The sequence below is a fragment of the Callorhinus ursinus genome, unplaced genomic scaffold, assembly GCF_003265705.2.
Source record: "Callorhinus ursinus isolate GAN/ISIS: 27379988/994484 unplaced genomic scaffold, GSC_fseal_2.0 scaffold3, whole genome shotgun sequence".
Lineage (NCBI taxonomy): Eukaryota > Metazoa > Chordata > Mammalia > Carnivora > Otariidae > Callorhinus > Callorhinus ursinus.
In genome coordinates, this window is record NW_027397065.1 from 44961938 (window position 1) to 44987876 (window position 25939).

At 49.0% G+C, this 25939-nt stretch overlaps 1 protein-coding gene across 1 annotated transcript; it reads right to left on the reverse strand.

Moving 5' to 3' along the window:
- Positions 1-1072: 1072 nt before the first annotated feature.
- Positions 1073-13717, reverse strand: NIPAL4 (NIPA like domain containing 4). Its single transcript, XM_025867528.2, has 6 exons — positions 13471-13717; positions 10016-10255; positions 7116-7172; positions 5894-5984; positions 3788-3948; positions 1073-2983 (listed from the first exon to the last, which is right to left on the reverse strand). Exons 1-6 carry the CDS (start codon positions 13505-13507, stop codon positions 2355-2357), a joined length of 1215 nt encoding a protein of 404 aa, XP_025723313.2. The 5' UTR covers positions 13508-13717; the 3' UTR covers positions 1073-2354.
- Between the last annotated feature and the right edge of the window lie 12222 nt (positions 13718-25939).

Here is a 25939-nt window from a genome sequence, read left to right on the forward strand (position 1 = left end):
TGGCCCCCAAGAGAGTTTGGGCAAAGAAGGACTATTGGAACAGTACTGTTCCTTCATTCAGTAAATGTTTTTATGAGTACCAACTATGTGTTGGACATTGAGAATAAGCAGCAAATTAAGACCAACCCCGATGGGGCTTCTGTCCAGACCGGGGAAACAGCGCAGAGCACAAGAAAAGAAAAGAACAAAGTAACGCCAACCTTCGTTTGGCAAACTTTGGAGAGACACGCTGCCTGGTGGTTAAGACTCTAGGCTTAGATTCTTCTGGCTGTGTGACCTTGGGCAATTACTTAATCTCCCTGAGACCCTTTCCTCATATATAAAATGGAGATAAAAAAATGTATCTACCTTGGGGATTTGTGAGGACTTAAAGAATTCACATGAAGCTCTTAGTACTGTGCCTGGTTCCCAGTACGGGCTCAGGCATTAACAAGGGATGAATATCTTCAACGGACTATTCCCAGAACGGCCTTTCCCACTGCAGTGAGGGTGTGTGGCTGCGAAAGCTACCGGAGGGACTTACTTGGCAGCCACAGCCCTCCAGGGATTGGGCACCAGCCCCTCAGCACCAGACAAACCAGTTTAATTGTTCCGTGTCCAAAGAAGGCCAAGACACAAATATCAAGTAAACACACTCAGAGGTCTTTATTCTTGACCCTGCAGACCACACTCTCAGGGCCCTTAGATGACGGCCATTCTCAAGATCCAACATGTTGCATTGATTTTAGTTACAGACAGAAATCCACATTCATTAAAAACCGGGGTTTTGAGGCTGGAGGTGCAGGAAGCCAGTCTGTGGGTCAGCCGAGCCTTTGGAGCTTCAAGGCCAGCAAGAGTCTGGCCCGGGTTTGGCTGTGCTTAGGGCCTGGGATGTCAACACAGGACACAGGTACAGGGTTATACAGGGGAGGCTCTGCGCCCACCTGGGGGCTGAGGACTAAGCCTTCCCTCTTTACAGATATACTGGCTCTCTTACTTCCCTTTCAATGGTCCTTCAACCAACTCCCATACTCTTGGAGCTAGAAAGAAGACAAGAAGGAAATTCTCTCTCTAGCTGCTCTTGTGTTTTGAAAGCTTCTGGTCAAATGTGAGGGGATTAAAGGCAGTCCCCAGAGCGGGTGGTGGTGGAACAGTCATGACCTGCTGCTTCCCAGGGCGGGGAGCTCATCAGTGGGACTGGGGGCTTGGGGCCATCTGATCAACAGCCAGACTGCACCCCATGCCAAGCCTACACCCCACTGGTCACTAAAATTCAAAGCTGATCCCACTGCTCAGGCCTCTAAGGCTACATCCTAGAAATTACCCAGAGCCCCTTCCACCTGGGTTCTTGGTTGGGCACCATAGTAAACACAAAAGTTAGCCCCAGGTTTCTGGAGGGCCTATGGCTGTTCTCTGCCAGATCCCGACATGGCTCCTCCTTCTCCCCATCTCCCCAAATCATATTTTGGTTGACTCCTTGAGGAAAAGGAAAGTGCGTTCTGCCAAATTCTATCTTGACAGCCAAACTACTTTTAAGAGCAGTGCAAATGCTTGTTCTCTTTCCAGAGCGAGGCAAAATGAAACACTGGGTTGCACCGGCAGAGCTTGGCCGTGGAGGATCTTTTGTTGTTGTTCTTGTCATTTTGTTTTGAGCTCTAAGGTAATTGCCCGAATGTCTCAGTGACAACTCCTTTGGCGAGAGAAAGAGACGGAAGGGGCAGGGATCGGGGCAGAGCGGACGGAAACTAAGATGCTGACCTCCAGGCTGGAGTGCTCGGGGAATGGGGTTGGTGGAAATGTTCCCTGAGACATCAGATGGTTTTCACAGTAAGAAGGTCAGCTGAGGTCATGCTTTTGTCTCCAAAGACCAAGTGGCAAAAGCAGCAGGACGTGTCACATTAGTTGTCAGCTCTGGATGGGGGGGCATGATGAATTGCTGACTGGGCCTCTGGGAACCCGGTGCACTTCGTCGTCGGGCCGAGAAATGGGATTCGGTCTCAGGAGAACCAGTGCTAAGGATTTCCCGACAACCAGCATCTCAGGGAAGGTCCTGGCCTGTGCTACATTCAACGGGTCAAATTCTCTCTTCTTCCCAACAACACAGCAATGGCACTGAGGAAACAAGTGGGAAGGGAGGTCCAGGGGACCTGCTGGCACCCACGTATTTGGTCACTGAGGCTGTTTCCATGAAGTTCTGCCACCACCACTCACTGGGTAGGGACTTTTCTTCTGGAAACAGTGATGAGGTATAAATGAACATCTCAAGAAAAGAGAGCCCATTGGTAACAGGGCTGGTGAAAATAACCAGGTGCCTCTGAAATGGAGAGGTCAGGCTGTACCGTAGAGCTCATCTTCTCACTCATGGAGTCCAAGCTTTAAGAGTGGATTATAAATACTTTGGGCTTCTCTTCCGGTGATGGGGTGCTGGAGAGTTCTATATTGTCCACAAGGACATTCTTGTCATCTAGTCTAATGACAGTGGGCTCAGGGGTGGGAGAGGGGGTTGGGTTTTTGTGCATGTGGGGCAAGCTGATCTGGCTGAGGTCCAGGTCTTTGAAAGCATGAAGCATGAACACACCCAGAATGATGGTGACAAAGCCAGAGAGGGTGCCCACAATGTCCACTGCAGACATGCTGTACCATTCCTTGAAGAGGATAATGGAGGAGGTAACCACCACCGTGGTGAAGAACACATAGTAGATGGGGAACACCAGGGAGGTATTAAAAATGTCTAGTGCCCTGTTAAGGAAGTTGACCTGAGTGCTGAGACAAAGTGCCAGGATGAGGGACAGAATGTAGGGGAGGGGGTGCCGCACAACTGGCATCCCCTGGAAGAAGTTCTTAATGGTGATGCCCAGGCCCTTGACGGCAGACACGGAGAAGGCTCCGATCACAGAGCAGATGATGATGTAAACGAGGATGTTCCTTTGTCCATAGCGCGGGGCGATGACGAAGATGAGAATGAGGCAGAGCACCAGCAGCAGCACAGCAAACACGAGGTACCCTTCAGGAGGGGTGGGAGATGGGTAATCTGAGCTGCAGAGGATGCAGTTAGCTTTCAGAGCCCTCTAACCATGGTCATGGGATATAGGAGCAAGGACTTGGGCTCCAAAGTCAGGCAGACATGGGTTCCAGGCCCACGTCACAACTTTTTAATAATTTGGACAGGTTATTAATTAACCACAAGACCTCCATTTCCTTATTTGTAAAACAGGCCTAATAATAGGACCTTCCTCACAGATCTTTTTTTGTGGGACTAAATGAGATAATGCATGCTACAAGACTGTGTCGTCCCCCCAACCCGCGTTAATCCCCATGTGATGGTATTTGGACACGAGGCCTTTGGAAGGTGATTAGGTCATGAGGGTGGCACCCCGAGACCCCAGAGAGCTCCCTCATCCCTTCCACCATGTGAGGACACAGAGAGAAGTTGGCCGTTTATGAACCAAATCTACCAGGGCCTTGATCTTGGACTTCTCAGCCTCCAGAACTGTAAGAAATACATTTCTGCGGTTTATAAGCCACCCAGTCTTGTGGTATTCTGTTATAGCAGCCTGAACAGACCAGGACAATGCATAGAACATATTTAGAACCGTGCCTGGCACAGAATAAACACATGATAAATAACATCAACACACACCAGCCTGGGAAGCCCGTGAGCTAACCCTAGGACCAGCCCCCCTCAACTTTCCTTCTTTAGCCTCCTTCTCCTCCAGGTGGCAGCACCTGGCTTGGTCAGCCCCCAGGTAGACCCTCCCTGGGGTTCACTCCCCACCGTCTTCCTGCTCACGGGGTGGGGGGAGCCAACCTGTGTCTTTCATTTTGGCAGCCATCTCAACGACGGTGGAGACCTTCTCCTCCTCGGGGGCATGTATCACCATCACTGTGCTGCCGGCCACACAGATCACACAGCCCAGTTTCCCCAGCAGATTCAGACTCTCTCCCAGGAAGTATGAGGACAAGGTGGCACTGCACGAGGACGTGGGAGAGAGGGTTTAGCCGCCAGGCCTGTCCCAGCGCTCTGAAGGAAAATGGGGGCCGAGCAAGCGTTCGTGGAGAAGAACAGATCAGGACTCACTACTCTCCCCCCGAAAACGTTTGAAATAGAGACTTATTTATGGGAGGGTTACAGTGGGTGCTGGAGGAATCGACGTACTTGTGGATTTCTTTCACTTCAGAGACTAAAGGGATCCCCAAACAGAAGAGTCAGAAAAGCCCTTCAGGGCATTCTTGTCTAACTTCCTACCCAAAGAGCACATCTTCCCTTAACATTACGAACAGACTGCTTTCAGGCTTGGCTTGTATACCTCTGATGGCAAGCAACTCACCCCTTCACAAGGTAAATGAATCTATCGTAGGTGCATTCTAATTACCAAAAATATGGTAATTTCTACTCATTGTCCTATTTCTATTCCTTGAGTCGTACAAAACAGAGCTATTCCTTGTTCCATTTGTATACGCCAATATAAACAACCGCAACGACAATTACAGGCACTATGTCTTGGGCTTATATTATGGACTAGGTATTATGCTAGGAATTTTCTACTTACTCTATCTCATTAACATCTCACAACTCTTTGAGAAGTAAAATATACTATCTCCATTTTATAGATGAGAAAATAATCTCATAGAGAAGTTACAGTAACTTGGCAAGGTCATACAACTGGTAAGTAGCAGGGCCAGGATTTTAGCTGAATTTCTGTCTAACTATAAAACCTATGCTTTTTCCTCTACACCTCATTAGAATCCCGGTGACTTCCCTAAGTTTTCTCTTTCCTGGGCAAAACGCCTCCAGCTTCTTGCTATTCCTTGGTGATATGATTTTCATTCCCCTCACCTCCTCAGATGAGGTGGCAGAGGTGAGGGAAGAAGGGAAGGTAATTGGGCAAGACAGGTGTGATCACAGGGCAGGTTTCTGTTTCTTTGCGAAGGTAACCTGAGCTTAGGGTAAAAAGCAGTTGGCTGATCTAGGACTGAATTACTCCCCCAAATTCTGGTTTAAGGTATCGAGAGAGGGGATTGATGTCCGAGCTCCTCTGAATGTCCTCCATCTCTCCTCTAAAACCACCAAAAACATCTGCATTCAAGAGAGTCTGGGGGCATTGGCATAGGCAGAGGTCACACAGTGGAGGATTCCCCACCCCTCCTAACTGCCTGGGAGTGGGAATTTGCACAACAGTCGGATACGCCATAGTACTATCTCAGCTGCATCAGCCAGCTGTGTGATGTGAGGCATGCCCCTGTTTACTTTCGATTGGGTCAATGTTACAAAATTGTCATTGAGAGGGTAAAATAAAACAGAGGAAACTATGGGTACTGGGTGTGGTTCGCTGGGATTTACCAAGGCTCCCAGGTTAAGCCAATCATCACAGCCAGCTTCAAATGGGGCTCCAAGACCCCCACGGAGGAACTAGGCTTATAGTTCAAGAGGAATGTGGCAATGGGAAGCCCACTGAATCCTTGAAGCAATGCTTTCAGGTAGGGATTATTAGCATCCCCTCTGAGCAGATGGGGAAACTGAGCCTTAGGGTAGTTAAGTGACTGGTCCATGGTAACGTAGTTACTAAGCGACAAAGCTTAAGGTTAGAGCTCGTGCTTTTCAACTTGTATGCCGCGCCTACTGACACACCAAAATGTTGATGGGAGACGTTCAGCTTGGTGGCACTGGAAGCCCTTCCAACTGGTCTGGCTGTGGCCTGCCCCTCTATTGGCCAGTCGTTGGAGGAGATCCTAGAACAAGAGGCAGTAAACAATCCAAGGCTCTGGAGCTCTGGCCAGTATAGTGCCTCTTTCTGGGAGCTGGGACCGACCCAGGTCCCTGACTGCAAGTGGCAGGTGACCCCACTCACAGTTCCAGACCTCAACAAACTGAAAATAGGAAGGAGGCAGAGACAGCAAGAGAGGTGACAATAACCTTATGAGAACACTCAGCGCTCCCAGAGGCGTGACGACTGTCGCAGGGGCAAACGCGTAGGCCCCGAAGTTGGCAACTTCTCCAGCAGCCACTAAGAAATGAAGGGAGAAAACAGGCTAGTGTGGCTTCGATGCACCATCTACAGCCCAAATTAACCTGGGCATTAACAGCTTCATTTAGTGATCAGCCACTCACAGAATCTCGGGCCCACATTCCCTAAAGTCTTGGTCCTTATGCTTTCCCCCTGGTGAATCTGATCGGACGGTCAGGCCCAGACTCTCCTGATCAAATCCTTGCATTTTAAAGATGGGCAAGCTAGGCCCAGAGTCCAAGGTCACATGACATGTTTGTGGAAGCACGCCTTCCTGTTCCTGCGGCGTCTTGGCTTCTAGTCCAGGCCACGGTAAGTGTACCTCAGGGACTGCTCATGTTTGGTCTGTATCTTAAGGTGCATTCTAGAAAGAGTTAATTTCCAAAAAAAAGAAACATTTAGTTACTGATTCTCCAGGTACCACTTGGTCGTGAGCCATCTGTCCCACAGGAACTGTGGGCAGGTGGTTAGAAAGTCTTATGTCCCCACAGGGCCTAATTCTCCACATTTGAGTTTCTAGTTTGCAGACTCCTGCAAGTGCATTTTCTGTCTCTGCTGGTAAAGAATGACCTGGGTCTACACTTTGAAAGGAGAGGATGAATGTGGTAGCCCTGGCTAAGACTGGGATCAAAACCTGATTTATAAATGGAAAGCTGGGTAATTTTCCATTTGAAAGAATTAGGGTTTGAAAGCCAGCGAGGGTGGATGGAAAGCAGGGGAAATGTGTGAATGTGCAAATCTGGGCAAACTTTAAGTGGCAGACCAGCCATGCTCTAAGTGAGCCAACACACTGCCTGTGGAATGGAAAACCTGGCTAAGGAGCCCCAAGAGACTCCAACCGGCAGTGATAACTCTCTCTGTTTCAAGGGAAGTTGAAAAATGACACCTCTATCATGAGCAGCTCTCTACAAGCCTCTCTGGGGATACATGTTTCATGGATTAAGGACTGACTTTGGGTGGAGAATGTGATCTGAAATACAGGGAAGATGTTCTACCTGCGAAGATTGCCAAGGTTTTCCCATTGAGATTCACACTTTGCACAATGAAGACAGAAATGGCCCCATTCACCCCTCCTTCCATCTCTGCTTCTGCCATCAATGGGTCAGTATTGTTAGGAAAGAGCCCACTTACTGGTGAGAAATCCAGCCCACCACATGGCATCCTTCAGGTAGCCATACCCTCCGTCCACTGCAGAAAGGAATGGACAAAAAGTTAGAGCTTGGCCATGCTTTCTCAGGCACCTTTCCCATCTCTACCTTCACTCGCCAGTCTTGAAGGGTTCAGAATATGTTCCCTGTGGTTGGTCCTCTGGGCTTGCCTCTGGGTCCCCTCCTGGGCGACTTTATCCAATCCCAAAGTGTCACATACCATCTTTACGCTGGTGTCCTTATTTCATATATGTGTACTGAGCCTTTCTTCTGAGCCTAGGTGAATGTCCAGTTGCTTACTTGACATCTCTTGGAACTCTCACAGGCATCCGAAAAGCTGTCCTAAATAGAACTCTTGATTTTAAATGCCACCCACCCACCAAAGGAAATTCAGTAAGTGGTACCTCCATGTACCCAGTTGCTTAAGCCAGAACCCAGGAAATCACCCTTGACTCTCCCACTCCTTCACCTCTGTGTTCCATCCATCCTGCTGTTTCCCTCTCCGAAGAGCATCTCACATGTGTCTGTCCCACTGCCACCACTCGACCCCAAGACACTACCCCCTCTGGCCTGGGGTGAGCCAACAGCCTCCCCAGGTTCATTTGGTGCCTCGCTCACCATCCCTTTATAACCCATTCCCTCAGAGCAGCCAATGGTCTTTTAAGACTGTAAAGCAGACTGTCACTCCTCAGCTTGTAACAGGCCAATGGCTTCCAAATACTCTATAAAAAGACCAAAATCCCAAACAAGACGGTTCATAGTTTTGACCATGTTCACGTCTCCAAAAGCATCTCTTGCCACTCTTCTTACCACTATCTTGCCACTCAGGCTTTCTTCTAGTTCCTCCAAACGGATGAGCTCTTTTTGGCCTTAAGACCTTTGCATTTCCATGTCAGGGATAGTCTTCTTGATGATATTTGTTTATATCTACACTCACTCTTGAGGACTTTGCTTGAATGTTGCTTCCCCTAAGATGCCCTCTCTGACCCCCTTATCTCTGTTTTTTTGCCCTCCTGGGATTCTCTTTCATCGCCAGCTCTTCTCCTTCATGGTACTTATTTATAATTTGAGTTAATGTATTTATTTTGTGGCATTTCTCCCACTAAAATGGAGACACTAAGACGCCCAGAATTGTGTTTGTTCGGTTCACATGGTGGACTTTCGGACATTTGTCCAGAAGTAGAGGACAGAGCAGCCAAGACCATGGCTCCTGACTTCCTCCCCACACCTCACAACTCTCCACTTCAGAGGGCACCTGACTCTAGACCTGGGCATCCAACTGCCTGCCAGGCCCTCCCAGTAACGCCAATCCTCATGTTGACTCTGGGCCAAGCCTCTTTGTAAACACACTACTTATCTTCACAAGAATCCTAGTGGCTGGAACTGTTCTGAATCCCATTTTACAGAGGAAGAGACTGAGGCACAGAAAAAACCACTTCCCTTGCACAGGATCACATCACCAGGAACGGAAGAGCTAGGACTGGAACCCTAGGAGTTTGCTTCCAAAGCAGTGTCCCGCAGAACTCTACATTGAACGTGTCCAAACTTGAACCATCATAGTCCCATAAACCTGCTCATCCTGCATTCTTCATCTCAGAAAACAACACCCTCATCTCCCCAGTTGCTCAAGTCAGAAAGCTGAGTCAGTCTCGACTCTGTTTTACCCTCCCCTTGGAGCCAGTCAATACCAAACCCAGTTAAGTTCTACCATCGAAAACTATCTCTGGACTCCACCATGGTCTCCATTCCCACCGCAATTCCCCCAGTCCGAGTTGTGCTGTCTCTCTCCCCTAACTGGTCTCCTAGGTGCCAGGCTTGTCCCCTAATCCATTGCCCTCCAAGCAACCAGGAATCTTTTCAAATCGTCAGTTGAACTATGTCTCTCTCCTGCCTAAAACCTTTGTCACTTAAAACTGCACCCAAACCCTGTGGCCTGGTTTATAAGACCCTTCACGATCTGGCCCTTCCCTCACCTCTTACTCCCCACCCCACCCCCAGCCCCATGTTCCAGCCATCCTGAGCTACTTTCAGCTTCTACCATCACTCACGCTCTCTCACCTCAGAGCCTCTGCACAGGCTGTTCTTTCTGCCTGGAACGCCACACCCTCCTCTTTTCCCCTTCACCTGGCCATCTCATCAAGTCCCAGCTTCCAGATCGCCTCCTACAGAAAACCTCCCCTAACCTTCCAAGCCTGGGTCCTCCAAAATATCCCCCAAGTGTCCTGGATTTTCTCCATGATGAAGAGCACGCCAACCACTGTGGAACAGTTGCCTGTGTCCCCCACGCGGCTCAATGCCCCATGGGGCACTGGGCTCCCACGTCCAGCGTGGGACCTGGCACAGCTGGTATGCAGTGAATGATAATTAAATGAATGAATTGTTTTACACGCGATTCCTTTTCTCCAGGGTGGGTTCGTAGAAATACACCTTCTTTCCAAGCAAACAAATCCTTATGGACAGAGACTCAGGAATTCTTTTGTGGCCTTGAGGGGGCCCTCTCTGGGGGTCCAGGAGGGCACAGTGGTGTGTGACATTGCTCTGGGCAGAGGTATTTGTATTCCCATTTAGCTTGCCCAGGATGACAGAGCGGGTAAGAAATAAAACTGGACTAGATCTGGGGTTTCTCATTCTTGGCCCTGAGACTTTTCCTTATCTGTACCCCAATTAACATATCTTGAAGTTCTCCAGAAATGTTGGATTTTAAAGGGAGGTCTCCTGCGGGTGAATTGGATTCCCAGCAGGGTTGACAATAAGCCTTTTGTGACCATGTAGGCCAGGCTCTCTAGCTGTCGCAGAGGCCCCCTTGTGAAGGGAGGTTCATGGGGCTGGCTGGGGGCTCAGCTGCCTAGCACCCCGTACCCGCCCTCCCTGCCAGGACCCTACCGGCCCGTGTGGCCCCAGAGGCCACCAGTCGCTGAAGGCCTTTCTTCTTGAGGATGACGCTGCTGCCGATGAGGAAGCTAGACAAGAAGGCCAGGCCCAGACCAGTGTAGAAGCTGTAGTTCTGCCTGAACCTCTCCTTCCAGTCGTGAGAGGTGACATTGCTGGGCACCTGGGGGCTGAGGTCACCGACGATCCGGCACACCACTTGGTGGGAGGAGCAGTACAGGCTGATCAGGGAACCTGGACAGGAAGACCACCATAAGAAAGTCACACTGGGGACATCTGCATGCTTTCAAATACTGGAATTGGCTACGGGTTCAGACCCCATAGTTCAGCTGCTGTGGGCCTCCATCCACGCCATGGGCCTCAACCTAACAATAATAGATAACATTCACTGAGTGCTTACCCCCAGCTAAGGGTTTTATTTGTATGAACTCAACCAATTTTTATAATCGTCTGTCAGATAAGTGCTGCCTTGAGTTCCCATTTCATAGATGGGAAAGAGAGGCTATGAGAGGTCAGGCACCTCGCCTAAGAACACAGACTATCTGACTCCAGAACTCTAGCACATGACCACTAAGGTGTACTAATGCCCCCCACACCAAGCAGGGTCTTCCAAGCTCTCAAGCATCACTGAATCCAACCTCCCACCCTTCCTGGGCATCTCCTCCCAGCTTCTGGACCTCCAACAGCTCAGGATCACACAGGGATTCTCCCCTCCAAGAGGCCTCTTCACTTCCATATCCTCACCTCTAGCCACAATGGAGACTCCAGACAGTTAACATGAGGGGGTGAGGCTAGAGAGCCCCCAGCCCCTTCTAGGCCTGAAGATAATGAAATATAAGCAGCCTACTGGTTAGAACTGACCATTCCCAGGCCTTATTCTAAGACCTCTGATGCCCGTGGTCAGTGGCTGGGCCCTCCTTCAGGCCTCAGAGGGATTGCTGTTCCTGCCGCCCCATGGAGCACCTCTTTAGTTTGCCTTCCAAGCCCTAGAGATCCTGAGGGCCCAAGTCAGCCCTCATGCCCCAGAACCCACCAACCCTTGCTTGCCCTCTGGCACAAACGCCAAGGAAAATAGGACAAACTTGGGCCCGAGGGGTAGACCCTTGTCAGAAGAGCAAGCTGGCCAAGTTCAGTAAAACCACGCACAGCAGAGCCAGTAATCCCCCAGCGCCAGGACTGCATGCTCCTCCACTCTGGGGCTTTCCATGAGCATTCCTATCATGGAAATGGCACAGCGATCGTGTCCAGGCTTTAGTGGAAGAGACTGGGCCCTGATAAGTTTGGTAAGCTGAGTAAGACGACACTGGTGGTACACAGTGAAGCCAAATTGTTCCCGAAGCCCACGTGATGCCAAAGCCATGCACTTAACTGCCACCTACACCCCACAGGGCAGGCAGCAAGGGCAGGCTGGGGTTCCGTTGGCCTCTTGAGGGTTGTTTTAAACTATGAATTCATTACCAACATTTAAAATCCAATTTCCCATGAAAATTCAGCTTTTGAGCTGCCTCTGTTTACCTTATCGAGCACACCTTCCCAGAGCCGACCACTGACTGCAGATGAGAGTGGCTGCCCCCACAAAGGGACATGTCCTTTGCAATGCCCCGGAGTCCCTATCTGCTTCCCTTCAGTCATTTTGGTTATATGCTCAGCCCCTGTAGGCATCTGAGTTTGTGACCTCTGGTGGTAGAAGGTCTTTTTCCAAACTGGAATTTCAAAACTCAGGGCTCCTGTGCCAAGGATGTAAGCCTGGGCGGCACTTCTCCTCAGAGCAATGGGAACTACAGGCAGTGGTAGGTGGGCCCCAAAGGTCATGCAGCTCTGGCACTGGTGTATCTGGATCATAGAGTGGCAACTGGGTGGAATAAAGTAAGGGCAATGTTGACCTTTCTTCCATGGCACAGAAGCACAGAAGAATGGTACTGGGAGAGCCTCGGAAAGACAGTCTGCCTAACCCTCTTACTTGCAGCCAGGAAAACTGATGCCCTGAGAAGGGGAAGGACTTGCTTGAGTCTCACAAAAACCTAGTGGCAGAGCTGGGCCTGGAACCCACCAGGGGACATCCATGTGTCTTGCCATGGGAGATCTCTCTTACTGACACCTGTCTCACAATCAAGAGAAGGTGAGACAAGAAGCCATCTCCATCCCTACTCAGATTCGGTCTGACCTCTCACTCCTGTTCCTCAGCTCAGACCGTCGAGTCTGGGGAGTTCCCTGAACACAGGAAATGAGCCAGAGCCAGGACATGGGCCAAGGAAGGTGACTCCCAAGAAGGCCAATCCCATTCCTACCCCATTCCCCTGCCCTCCTGAAGGTGCATCTCCAGGAGGTGGGGCCAAAGGGTGAGCTTGCCTGTTTTGCGGAGGCCTGAAGCACCCAGGGGTGCAGTAGCCTCCACTGAATTAAGTTTTCCCATGAAGACAGAACGAAAAAGAGGGAGGGCTGATGGCCAAAGAAACTCCAATTCTGAGGAGGATTCTCATGAGACAAATGGGTGTTGGGCCCGGTGATTCCCTCTTCTTTTCCAGAATACGCTTGGACCGGAGAACGTATTCTTCCCCAGGGGAAGGTGAGGCTGAAAATGGACTGCATTGTTGGCCAGGAACCCAAAGCTAGCCAACACCCACAGAGCTGGCTTTGAACTCTTCACTGGGAAAAAGAAGTTACAGAAACAGGGCTGTCAGCAGGCTGCCATTGCAAGAGGAGGTAGGAACATGCAGACATACCAGGAAAGGAGTACAGTCGTATGAGTACAGGTTTGAGAATCCAAGAGCTCTAATTTCATATTCCACTCCCCCCACTGCAGTAGCTTGAGCAAATTATCAGGTTTTTCAGAGCCTCTGTTTCTTTCTCTCCAGAAAGGAGACAGTAAGGTAATAATACCTATCTGCCCTCTAGGGTTAAGGGTTAAATGAGATAATGCAGGTAAAGGGCCTAGTCTACCACCCGGTTCCTGGTAAGAACTCAGCTTAAGCTCAGGGTCTTTCCTTATCCCTCCCTGGGTTGTTCTTTCCCACCTACAAGGTGCAGGTGGGTTTGGAGGTGGTGAATGTCTGCGCCCCTCTCCCTTGTTTTTGGTGGGTCCCAGGAAGACAACCAGACCTGGGCAGGTGCGAGAATCTGAAGCAAGGATACCTAAGGAACTACCGTGAAAACCCCCACCTCTGGCTGACCAGCTCTGGTTAATTATGCCCGCCGAGGCCCCTCCCTCCCCACGCGTCCTCTTTCCTCCCAATCCCCCTCTCAGCTCCCCAGCCCCGAAGGTGGGGGAAGTCGGCCAGAAGCCTGCTCCCCGCCCCGCCCCCCCCAAGACGGGCCTGACCACAAGTCGCGCTGACCCAGCCCTCCCGGGTTTGGGCCCCCCGCAGGAGCGGACGCGAGGGAAAGGAGCGGCGGGGAAGGGAAGGCGCGAAGCGCGCGGAGCACCCGGGGCCCCTGGGGCCCGCACGCACCGTTCTGGCAGCTGGTGTTGCTGGCGGGCAGCTCCATGGGCCCTGCGCGCACCGACCGACGGACCGACGCGCGGGCGGCTGGCGCCCGGAACTCCCGGGCTCCGGAGCAGGTGGCCGAGATTCGTCCCGGCGTGGCCGGCGTGCGAGAAGCTGCCGGGGTCGGCCCCAGGGGTGGAGAGAATGACGCGCCGCAGAGGGGGACGGTCCCCGGGGAGGAGTCACCCAGCGTCTCGGGCAACTCCCCGGGTCGGGGGCCCACCGCCCGAGCTGCCCGCGGAGGGGCGCACGCCCTCCCGGGGTGCGGAGGCTGCTGGGCTCCCCGAGAGGGAGTCGCCGCGTCGCGCCCCCGGCGGGAGGCAAGGAGGCGGGTCCCCCGGCGCCGCCACGGCGCGAAACGCCCGGACTGCACCCAGTTGCGTCCGCAGGGACAGAGTTGATGGGTCCCGAGAGGTGGGAGAGGGTGAGATTTTTTGGCCAAAGTGGGAACGTGGGGGTTGGAAAAGGCACTGCTGCCAGTTGGAGCCCTCTCAGGCGGGGGTGGTGTCGGAGACCCTGGGTTTTTCCCTTCTTGCCTGCCTCCCTGCCTCCCTGCCAACATAGGTCTGATCTGTTCTGGGCACTGGTATACCACAGGCACACAGTAAGTAGGTGCCCATAAAATGGTCAATATGTCTATGTGGAATGAATGGATGATAGACGCTTGGCAATGAATGAGAGAAGTATATTTCTTCTTCCAAGCGATCGGAGACCAAAATGAGTTAGACATATTCTCTGTCCCTGGAGAACCTTATATATTAATGAGAGAAACAAAATGGGATTTACTATCTAGAAACCGGTGTCTTCCAAATCACCATGAAAAAAAAAACTGTGGTTATGGAAAGTATATTGGCTACTACAGGTAATAGTAAAAATAAATTAGAGAAACCCTATCTTGGACCATAAAAACACTTGTGCAGTGCTTGCTATAGGCCAGGCACTGTTATTAGTGCTGAAAAATCCCCGTTCATTTAATCCTCATGACAACCACATGCAGTACAGACTCTTATTATTTACAGAAAGGAAACTGAGGCACAGAGCAATCAAGGAACTTGCCAGTTTTCCCAGCTAGGAAGTGGAAGAGTGAAGATTAAGAGCATGCTCCCAGCGGCCACACTAAATGCCTGGCATTTAGACTGAAATACACTCCTGCTCCTGGGTAGCGAAGACATGGGACCACCAAGAAAGCAGTGGCCAGTTCCAGCAATGGTGGTCACTGACCTCCTGGAGGAGGTAGCTTTTAAAAATAGTTACTTACGGAGTCGTCACTATGAGACAGACCCTGTACTAAACCCTATAGAGGGGCGCCTGGGTAGCTCAGTTGGTTGAGCTTCCAAATCTTGGTTTTGGCTCAGGTCATGATCTCAGGGTTGTGAGACTGAGCCCTTCTTCAGGCTTCACGCTCAGCTCAAAGTCCACTTGAAAGATTCTCTCAGTCTCCCTCTCCCTCCCCCTCTGCCCTCCCCCCTGCTTGTGCTCTCTTTCTCTCTCAAATAAATAAAATCTTTAAACCCTGTACAGACATTATCTCATTTGGTAGATACCATTACCATCTCCATGGTACAGATGAGAGAAAACTGTACTTAAAAAAAACCTTATGCTTTTAAAATAACTTTAGATTTACAGAAGAGTCACAGAAATGGTACAGAAAGTTCCCATATACCTGTTCCCAGGTTCCTCCTTAATGTTGACATTTTGTATAGGAAGAGCAAAAGCCCATATTTGAAATACTCTGAGAAACTTGCTCCGGAGGTCCCACAGCTAGCGAGGGCATCAGGAGTAAACAGGCTCTGCCCCCAAGCCTGTCCTCCCCCCATCACTCTCCACCCTCTACACGTAGAGTATAATACACTTCTAGCTGGGATACAAGGGGTGGGTCCTCCCAGCGTGTGGCTTCCCCTAACTTTCTGGGTGACTTTAAACAAGTCACATACTCTCCAGGAGAAACAGTTTCCTCATCTGTCAAATAAGAGAGCTCCTTTCTCTCTTTCTCTCTCTCTTTCTGTGTGTGTGTGTGTGTGTGTGTGTGTGTGTGTGTGTGTGTGTGTGACCATGGGTTTGGGGGCAAGGTGGGTAAGGTAGAACTTAGAAGTTCAAGTTCAAGGGGCCCTAATGCACCCAGACCTTCCCCTCACTTTGGGGGGATGTGGCACCAGAGTTCACATGGAAGTGAGTACCTCCAAGTCCAGTATGAATTGGAACACAGAGAAGCCAGAAACTGGGTGATCGGAAATGATAGTTCATTACAGAAGCATCTGTGATACCTGAGACGGAAGATCAGACACGAGAATTTAATTGGCCTTTTCTCTTACCTAAGCATTTCTGCTGCTCAGATCTAACACATGCTACAAAACAGCATCCATCTCTGAGGCTGGCAGAAGCGCCGTCCTCAAACACTCACTGCCTTCAAACTCGGATTGCATTTGTTCCAAGGACACAGAACAAGACATCTGTGGTCTTTCTTTCTGGCCTGGGCTTTTCTAATCACAGGAGAGGATGTTTAGATCATGGTCACATTGCGCCAGAGCTGAGCCCAGATCTTGAGAGATAGATAACCACCTGTGTTCTTTAATATATATGTTTGTGGCTGGGCTTGTGATTGGTGGGGCCGCTACATTTTAGGGTCCCGGGCAGGGGCTCCCTCGCCCTGGGTTAAGGGCACTACTGCCTTCCCCCTGTGCTTTGGACAAGGCTTTTCAGAGTTAGGGGAGTTTCATGTTTTAGGGCAGTGGGCTGAGGGGGAAGGAGCTGGGATCTACTGAAGGGCCTTCCACACCCTCTCTGGGCCTCAGGCTCCCCATTTGTTCTAGCAGGAGGCGGGGCTTCCCCAGGGCTGGCATCAGCATCCCGGGAGTGCAGATATAATGAGCCCCATTGACCCGCAGTCTCCTGGCCTGCTGTCCTGACAAAGCCCTTTTCTGCCCAAGCCACAATAGCACTGTCAGGCAGGTAGCAGGGCCTGCAGCATTGTCTCCCCAGAAAGGAACAACAGGGTTCAGTGTCAGTCCCAGGCTCGTCTGCCAGGGGAGGGCAGCGACTTTGGAAGGGTCTGCCCAGCCAGAGACAGATGGGCTCTGTCCTTAGCCAGCCAGGCTCTGGTGAACCAGTCACATCTCCTGTGGCCAGTTATTCCTGATGAACAGGAAAACTAATTTACCAAGACCCAAACTCCTAAAAATGTGGCCTTTCTAAGTGCATGTCCGAATGTTTTATGTTCTAGAACTGCACTGTCCAATATGGTAGCCACCAGTTCCATGTGGCTATTCAGGATGTGGAAAGTGGCTAATGTGAACTATGCTAGGTGTGTAAAACAGGCACTGTGACTATTTTGGGCCACATAATTATTTGCTGTGGGGGGCTGTCCTATGCACTGTAGGATTTTTGGCAGTGTCCCTGGTCTCACACCAGTAGCACACACTGCTGCCCATTCCCAGGCTCCCCTGGTTGTGACAACCAAAAGCATCCCAGACAATTGCCAAAATCTCCCCAGGTTGCAACCCATCCAGATTTCAAAGACTTAATAAGAAAAAAAATGTAAGCTATTAATAACTTTTTAGTACTGATCACATGTTGAAATGATAATATCTTGATATGGTAGGTTAGATGAAATTTACTACCCAAATTAATTTTCTCTCCTTCTTTTTACTTTTTGTAAAGTGGCTATAGAATGATTTAAAATTATATGGGGTGCCTGGATGGCTCAGTCGTTAAGCGTCTGCCTTTGGCTCAGGTCATGATCCCGGGGTCCTGGGATCGAGCCCCACATCGGGCTGCCTGTTCAGCGGGAAGCCTGCTTCTCCCTCTCTCGCTCCCCCTGCTTGTGTTCCCTCTCTTGCTGTGTCCCTCTTTGTCAAATAAATAAATAAAATCTTTAAAAAAATAAAATAAAATTATATAGTGCCTCACATTATATTTCTATTGGACATTGCTATTTATAGAGGCCTTGTTATATGTTAACATGCATAGAAGTTATCTGTATATATGTATATGCATGCTCATTTAATCTTTGCAGCAATCCTGGGAAGCAGGTTTTATTATTATCCCCATTTTCCAGATGAGGAATGAAGGTCAGGGAGGTCACTGAGCCTGTAAGTCGAGAAGCCAAGAATCAAACATAGATAAATTTTTCAATACTACACATGCTAAGTGTCCTAGGTCTTAGTAACATCCCACGGGACTTGGGTAGGTTACTTCCCCTTCTGGCATCTTAGCCCAGGTAGAAGGGCTGGGCAAGATGCAGGCTGTGGTCCTTTCCAGCCCTGCAGAGCTGGTTTTCTGGGCAGGGTGGGGAAGGACAGATGGCTATCGCCTCCTTCAGACTGCCCTGGAATCACGGGAATCCTGCCTCTTGGCATGCAGAGGTTGACCAACTCCTCTTCTTTGGGTGGGTCTCCAGGATGGCTACTGTTCTCGTAAAAAGCTTTGTTGTCACTAGAAAGAATACTTGGAACGGTCACAGGTGCACTCAGACTGGCTCTGAGCACATGCCCAGGGATGAGTCCACATGAAGCTGGCATCAGTCATGATGATTAAAACAGCAAGCAATGATAGACTTCTTCCTCTGTGTGCTGAGCGCTGTGCAGGCGTTGGCTCAAAACTGGATACCATTTTAGGTCCCATTTTACAGATGAAGGAACTAAGGCTCAGAGAGGTGAAGTGACTGTACCAAGGTCACACTCAATGGTAAAGTAAAGACAAAACTTCCAGCTGGGCTTGTGTGTCCCCAGAGCAGCTCTCTTCACCAAAGCCCTGGTTTAGGGAGGTCAGAGGCTTCCTCGCAGACCTCTTCCTGGCCCTGCTCTGAATGGGCAGCTGGGAAGACTGAGGCTATCCAGAAGCCACACGGGCGGCCACACAACCTTCAGAGTGAGAGCTGAACTACCGGCCCTTTTAGTCTGCCGATGGGGAAACTGGGCCTGGAGAGGGGAAAGGCCACGCCCAGCATCACTGCTAATGTGTGGCAGAATCAGAACTTTACTGATAATGACTCCAACCCCAAGCCAGCACTTTTATCTCCCACGATGCTTTCTTTATGAGCAGAAAGGGTTGACCTTAGGGCAAATAATGAGTTATTATTTTTGGTCATTTTTTAAGGATGAGCCAGTGCACCAAGGATTTCACACACATTGTCCCATTTACACCTCACAATAAGCCTCTGAGTCGGGCGCTGCTATAATTGCCATTTTAGAGGTGAGAAAACTGAGACTCGGAAAGGCTGAGGAACTTGTCTGCAATTAAACAGTGCAGCCAAGAGGAAACCCAGCAGACTGATTCTAGAGCCATTTCTTGACTGCATTCCTCGGGCTTGTCACACTGCATTTAGGGGGTCCCCTATCAGAGGATCTGACCACAGGTGGAAGACATTTCAAATTCCTATGGAGGGCAGAGCTCGCTGGGAGGAATATATTTGGAAGTGCCGCACTGCTTGGCCTTGGTGTAGATGTGCAGGGAGCCTAATGCACTTAATTCATGGAAAAGAACTTCCGATCTTATAAAAAACGAGCTATCCTTCACATACTACTAAAATGAACTATTGCTGCTCAGGTTCTCTACACGTATTAACTCTGATCCTCAAGGCAGTCCCACGAGGCCATGGAGTTACCCTAGTTTTACAGCTAGCCGATGACAGAGAGAATCTGGGAGGGCTGGTGACTTGCTCAAGGTCACGCAGATAAGAAGTGGCTAAGCTGGGATTTGAGCAGGTCCTCAAAGCTCTACTTCAGTCTCTTCCTCCTTCCCCGCCTTTTGCTCATCTGAGTCACTGCTCAGGCTGGCAACTCAAGGCAGGGGATCTGGGGGACCATAGTGATGCTCCTCTCCTGCACCTGTTTGCTTGTGGGAACATTTGTTATGTGGGAACAGGGAGGACAAGGGCATAGTGCGCTCCGTGGCCAGAGGGAGGCCTGCTTTTAAAGTGGGAAGAGTCACCTTGAAAAGGAAGGACAAACTTAGGCTCTGTTTTCCCTTTTGAGTTTTAATAAATTAACCCATCCTAGACTTTGATATCTGAGAGGTGGGTATTAAAGGGTGAGGTGATGTGAATTCTAGTCCCCATTCTGCCACTAATATACTGGGACCAGAGACAGGTCCTTCCCTTCTGGGTCTCAGTCTCCCCAGTACGTGCAATGGAAATGAAGGACTAGAGAGTGGTTTTTAAAGCTTTTTTTTTTTTTTAAATGAGATGGGGGTAGATACCAAACTTTCTTTCCCAAGGAGAAAGTTAAATGGGAGGACAACATACACATGTCCTTTAAGAGGCACTTCTTTCATTGACTCGGGGCAGGAGCCTGGAACCTTGTCACCTCGGCCTCCATGTCGTCTCCCCAGTGCCCCTTCCCCTGCAACAGCCACTGAGACAACCCCCACCCATGCTAGGACTAGGAAGATCCCATGTTGATAGTGGGGGGCCTGTGTGGCCTCCTGAAGCACACAGTATTTGCATCTTATGGGATGCTCCCACAGAGCCTGTTTGGGGTTCAGAAGAATGGCCAGAGACTTTCCTGCATGGGGAAGCTCTTGAAGTGACGCCTGTGGGCTCAGGACCTTCGTTCTCCAGGCCCAGCTGTAAGGGTCCTGAGACACAGCCACGTTGTTGCCAAGTGGGTCTGAACCCCCCTGCGTGGGTGGTACAGTCTGAGTCCCGGGGGGACATTCCCACACACTCTGGAGTGGCATTCCATGTGAGCGGGCTGTAGGCGGTGTGGGGTGGGAGACGTGTTTTATTTGCCAGCCTGTGAATAGCTCAGCCTCCTTCAGGGCTTCTGGGGAGGAAGAGCAGGTTTGGGGTGTGTATGGGTCTCACCTCCACCACACACAATGGCTGTGTGGTCTGAGGCAAGTCACTTACCTTTTCTGGACTTCAGTTGTCTTATCTGTAAAACAAGGATAATGACAATGATAATGATAATAATAAAGTTACCTCTTATTGAATGCCTGCTCTGTGTAGATTCTATATAAGTGCGTCTCATCTATTACAACACAGCAAATCCCTACGTTAGCCTTATGAGGCGGGTGTTGCAGGATCCGTTTTCTAGATGTAGACAGTGGGGCACAGAGGAGCTAGACGGCTTGCACAAGGCACATAGCTACGGCTCTCACATGGCAGGCAGACCTTGTTTTTCTGACTCCAAAGCCAACATTTTCACCTGCCACATTATACTGCCGTCTTAAATTAAGCCTGCCTCAGAAGGCTGTTTTGAGAATCACAAAAGGAACCCTACGTCATAATCACAGGCATGTAGTAGGTGCTCAGTAAATGGGTTCTGGTTCCTCATCTGCTAAGTGCCCGGAAGGTCTCCTGCAAGCCAGAAAGAGTTGGTGAATGTCCATCTACAAGTCCCTCTCTTCCTAGCAAGTCAAAGTAGGGAAAGGGAAGATAATTCTACCTGGTCTCAAGAAAAATTACTTTTCTCCTGCAAAAAATGCTTCTTTAATGAGTGTTTCCCAAACTATGATCCATGAAACACCATGCCACATTGTCCCATGTTCAATAAAGTTTGGTAAATGCTACCCTCTCAACCCTCCTCTTGGAGATGTTCATTGCCTATTAGCACATTAAAGGCACTGAGAGGTCCTGCCTGTAAAGAATCCTGCTCAATTTCGTTTAACCCAGACTGTGCCATGTCCCCCTGACCATGGAATTCCCATGCCTCACCCCTATTAATATCCTATTAACATAACACCTGTTCACAACCTATTCTAAAGAACACTCCTGGGAGGGAAGCTGATTCTTTCCCTTTATGCAGATAAGGTAACTAGAGGCCAGAGAGCTTATTATGTGGATTATCCAAAGTCATACAGCTATGAGGGTAGAAGCTCTATTCTCAAACTCACTACTGAGGTACATGCAGGGCATAATAGTGGTTGAAAGCAGGAACCTGGAGTTGGACAGACTGGGTTTCTATCCTGCCGCTACCATCTCCTAGCCAAGTGTCCTTGAACAGGTTATTTCACTTCCCTCGGCCTCAATTTCCTCATCAGTTATATGGGGGACAATAGGGCATACACCTCATCAGGCAAACTGGGGGATTCAGCGAGTAGATACAAGAAAGGTGGGCAGAAGAGCATCCGGCATAACGTAGTTAATGATCACTGTTCCTACTAGAGTTTGCATAAAGTGAAGTTTACACGTATCCGTTGCCCCGGAGCGGGGGTCCATTGCTAGTTTAGAGAGTCGGCTGCTTGCAGCCAGGACTCACTAGGGCCGGGCTAAGGGAGGCCAGGGATTGCTGGCAGCTCTCAGGAGCCCCTGCTCCAGCCAAAGTTCCCACCTTCCCCTGGAGCTAGGCCTCTTCGTGTTGCCAGACCCAATAGTCCACGTGTCCGCCTTCTCTCCCCGTCTCTTGTCTAAGCTCAAAGGAATCCTTGATGGAACTGTCACTTTGCAAAGCTGACAGGTCCAGGAAGGAAAGCTAGGGTAAGCAGTAAGCTTCGTGCAAGAGACACTGGCTTTGGAGCCAGACAGTCCTTTTGGGCCAGGCTCTGACATTTTCTACTTTTGTGATTTTAGCCAAATCACTTAACTTCTCTCAGTCTCAGTTTCTTTGTTTGTAATATGGAGATACTAATGGTACCTACTTTCTAACTTTGCTGTGAGGTACCAAGTAATAATAACTAATGTTTAATAGGTGCTTGCTACATGCCAGTTCTAGCAGCCTGGGATGGCTAATGTCATAATAGACAAGATCCTGCTCTCAAGGAGCTTACATTCTAGAAGGGGTAGACATGCTACAAACAAGTCAACAAATAAATAAATAAAAAATAATTCAGAGTATAATATTTAATATAGAGAAAATAAAATAGAGTAAGGGGCAGAGAAGGACCGATGAAATGGTCGGGGAAGACCTCACTGAGGTGGCATTATTTAAACTGAGATCTGATTGACAAGGAGTGAACCATTAAAAAAATCTGGGGGAAGAGCCTTCTAGACAGAGGGAACAGCTAGTTCAAAGGCCCTGAGGTGCAAGCAAACTTGGTTTGTTTGAGGGGCAGAAGGAAAACCCTTTTGATCAAGGTGGAGGAGAATGGTACAAAATAAAATCATCCACTCCTAGTGTAGACCCAAGAGAAATAAAAACACAAAAACTTGTCCCACAAAAACTTGTACAGAACTGTTCATATCAGGGTTATTCACAATGTCCAAAAAGTGGAAACATTGCAAATGTTCATCAACTGATAAATGGACCAAGTTTGGGACATTCATTCAATGCAGTATTACTTGGCCATAAGGAAGACTGAGGCCCCGATACATGCTACAACATGCATGAACTTTGAAAACATTATGTTCAGTGGAAGAGGTCCGACATAGGAGGTCACATATTATATGAAAGGTCCAGAATAGGTAAATCTATGGAAACAAAAAGTAGATTAATGATGTCCAGGGGCTGGGGTGAGGGTCTGGGAAGAGATGGGGAGCAGAAATATGGAGTGATTGTTAATAGGTATGGGGTTTCTTTTGGGGGTGATTAAAATGTTCTAGAATTAGATGATGGTGATTGTTGCACAACTTTGTGAATATATGAGAAACTGCTAACTTGTATACTTGTAAAGGATGAACTTTATGGTAAATGGATTGTATCTCAAGTTTTAAAAAAATTGGAATTCTAGGCAGGGGCCAGCTTAGAAGCTATGCTTAGGAGTTTAGGGTGGATACTACTGTTAAGTCCATCATTACAGAAGAGGATCCTAACACACACACACACACACACACACACACACAAACACACACACACAAGAGTACACAACTGGCCCAGGGCCACACAGCTACAAAGTGGCCAAGCTGCGATTCCACACCTTAGCCCTCTGATTCAAGCCCCATTCTTTGACGTAAAGCTTGTGTATAGCCCAAGGCCTGGTGTACATCCAACATGCACTCAATATAGGCAAGTGACGAATGTATTTAGGGGTTGGGATTTCAGTGTCCAGATTCCTGCCCCTCAGGGCCTTCATTCTCAATGCTGGCCTCCACTCCCTGAGCTGCACCTCCCCCATCTGTCTCATTCCAAGAGAAAGACCAATGACCAGAGTCTTGGCCTGCCTCCCGTGGGTGGATCCACTGCAGTGGGCACCCAAGCCTCCTCCTCTGTTGCTCGTTAATTTAATGCCAACACAGTCACGCTGGAAATTCTGGTTTGTGAGCCGGGCCTGGATGACGAGCCCCAAAGGAATCCAGAGCGTGGGTTAAGGTTTCTCCAGGACTTGTCAGGTGGGAGAGGGGACTCAGCCGCTGCCCCTCCACCAGAGGACCTCTGCCTCAAGGGGACAGGGATGGAGATGTGGGGGAGGGAGTGTGGGCAGAGCCACGCGCCTCCGTTTTGACTGCAGACCAAGGTGCCTGGCCAATAAAAAGCCACGCTTTTTTTTTTTTTTCCAGTTGCGCTAAAGAGCAAACTGGTGATAATTATCTGCATTTAGCTCTGCAAAGAAAAACGTAGATGTTTATTTTGCGACCAGTCCAATAAATATGTTTGTGCCTCCCCAGCTCGCATCCTGCTTTCCTAGAAAGGCTGGTCTGTACAGGGTGGTCGGACCTTTAGTCCGTCACACCCCAGCTGAACCAAGAGTGAGTGGTCCTCATTTTAGGGAAGGGCCTGACTGGTGGTTTTTACTTTTTTAGGGGCCCCCACATCCCTTTAAGACTCTGACAAGAATGGTGAATACTTGCCCCAGAAAGATGCACCTGCCTATCTGTACATACTCCTCACTGAATTTCAGGGGGACTCAGGTTAATAACCCTTGGCTTTTGGCCAAAGGGGAAAAAAATCCTAAGTTTCTGAATGTACATTTCATAAAAAATAGTGAAGGCTGGGAGTGTTCCATATAGAATCTGGATGACAGCTTCAAGACTGTATACACATGTACAAATCCATTTATCTTCACATTTAGCATGTTGAGCCTTGAAGCTGCCTTCTTCTGGTTAAGTCACTCTTACTAATAATCACAACTTCAAGTCATTGTGCTGCACTTAACATAACTTAAACTCTCACATCAAAGGTAAGCGGTATTATCACCATTTCACACAGAGGTTTACTGAGGTTAAGACCAAGACCACAAAGCTGGTTAGTGGTCACACTGGAATGCAACCCCAGACCTATGGGACACCAGGGCTCCACAACTGTATACTAACTGTCCTTTTTTCTTGGCTCGAGTCACAGGGGGAGGTGGGGCAGGCGGAGGATGGGAGCTGAAGTTAAAGAAAGAGGAGTTTTTGTGTGTTTTTTTTTTAAGATTTTATTTATTTATTTGACAGAGAGAGCACAAGTAGGCAGAGTGGCAGGCAAAGGGAGAGGGAGAATGTGGGACTCGATTCCAGGATCCTGGGATCATGACCTGAGCCCAAGGCAGATGCTTAACCGACTGAGCCACCCAGGCGCCTGGAAGAGGAAATTCTTGCTCTCCTTCATGCTTCCTGCTCAGAGCTTCCTAAGGATCCCCTCAGAGCTGTGACCCTGCTCCCACCTCATTTTTTGCTCAAAGGGCTGAATTTCAGTTGAAATGTATCGGGTTTGGGGGAAAGATTTTATTTCTTTTTAAAGTTATCTCTAAACCCAGTGTGGAGCTTGAATTTACAACCCTGAGATCAAGAGTTTCATGCTCTACTCACTGAGCCAGCCAGGCGTCCCTACCCCTAAATGTATGGTTTTTAAATTATAAAACTCATAATAGTTTTTTATTAAAAAATTGTAGTTCAGGAGGGTATCAAATGAAGGATAAAAGCCCACTGGCTAATCTGTAGTCAAGAGGCAGTCACCGCCACTAACAGATTCTCTGGTATCTATCTAGAAATGAGGCGCATATACCCACAAAAGTGTGCATTCATTTTAAAAATGGGATCATGTTATACGGATCGTATTTCAAGTTGCTTTTTCACCTTATAAGGTAATTGCAGATTTTTTTTATATTAGTATATATGATTATACTTCATTATATTTGGAATGCTCCTTTTTAGAATATCCCAATGTATGAATATTTCATGACTTAACTACATTTTTACTGATTATCAGTACGGCCAGTTGTTTTCTGGTTTTAGAATTATAAACTCCGCTCTAATGGACATTCTTGAACATACATCTTTACACGTGTGGCAGTTACGCCTGGAGGAGAGATTCTGGAAGTGAATTGCTGGGGTAAAGGGTTTGCTTATTTAAAATGTTTCCTCCCAAAGGGCTTGTGGTAGGCGGAATATTAGTTAGCCACCCCCTCCCCATATCTACATCCTCATCTCTAGAATCTGTGAATTTGATACCTCATGTCATAACAGGGACTTTGTAGATGTGATTAAGAATCTTGAGGTGGGCCGATTATCCTGGATTATCTGGGTGGCCCGATGTACTTACTAGAGTCCTTTTAGGGGAGTGCAGGAGGGTAGAGTCAGGGGAGAAGGCCCTGAGAGGATGGAAGCAGAGACTGAAGGGACGTGGCTATGAGCTGCAGG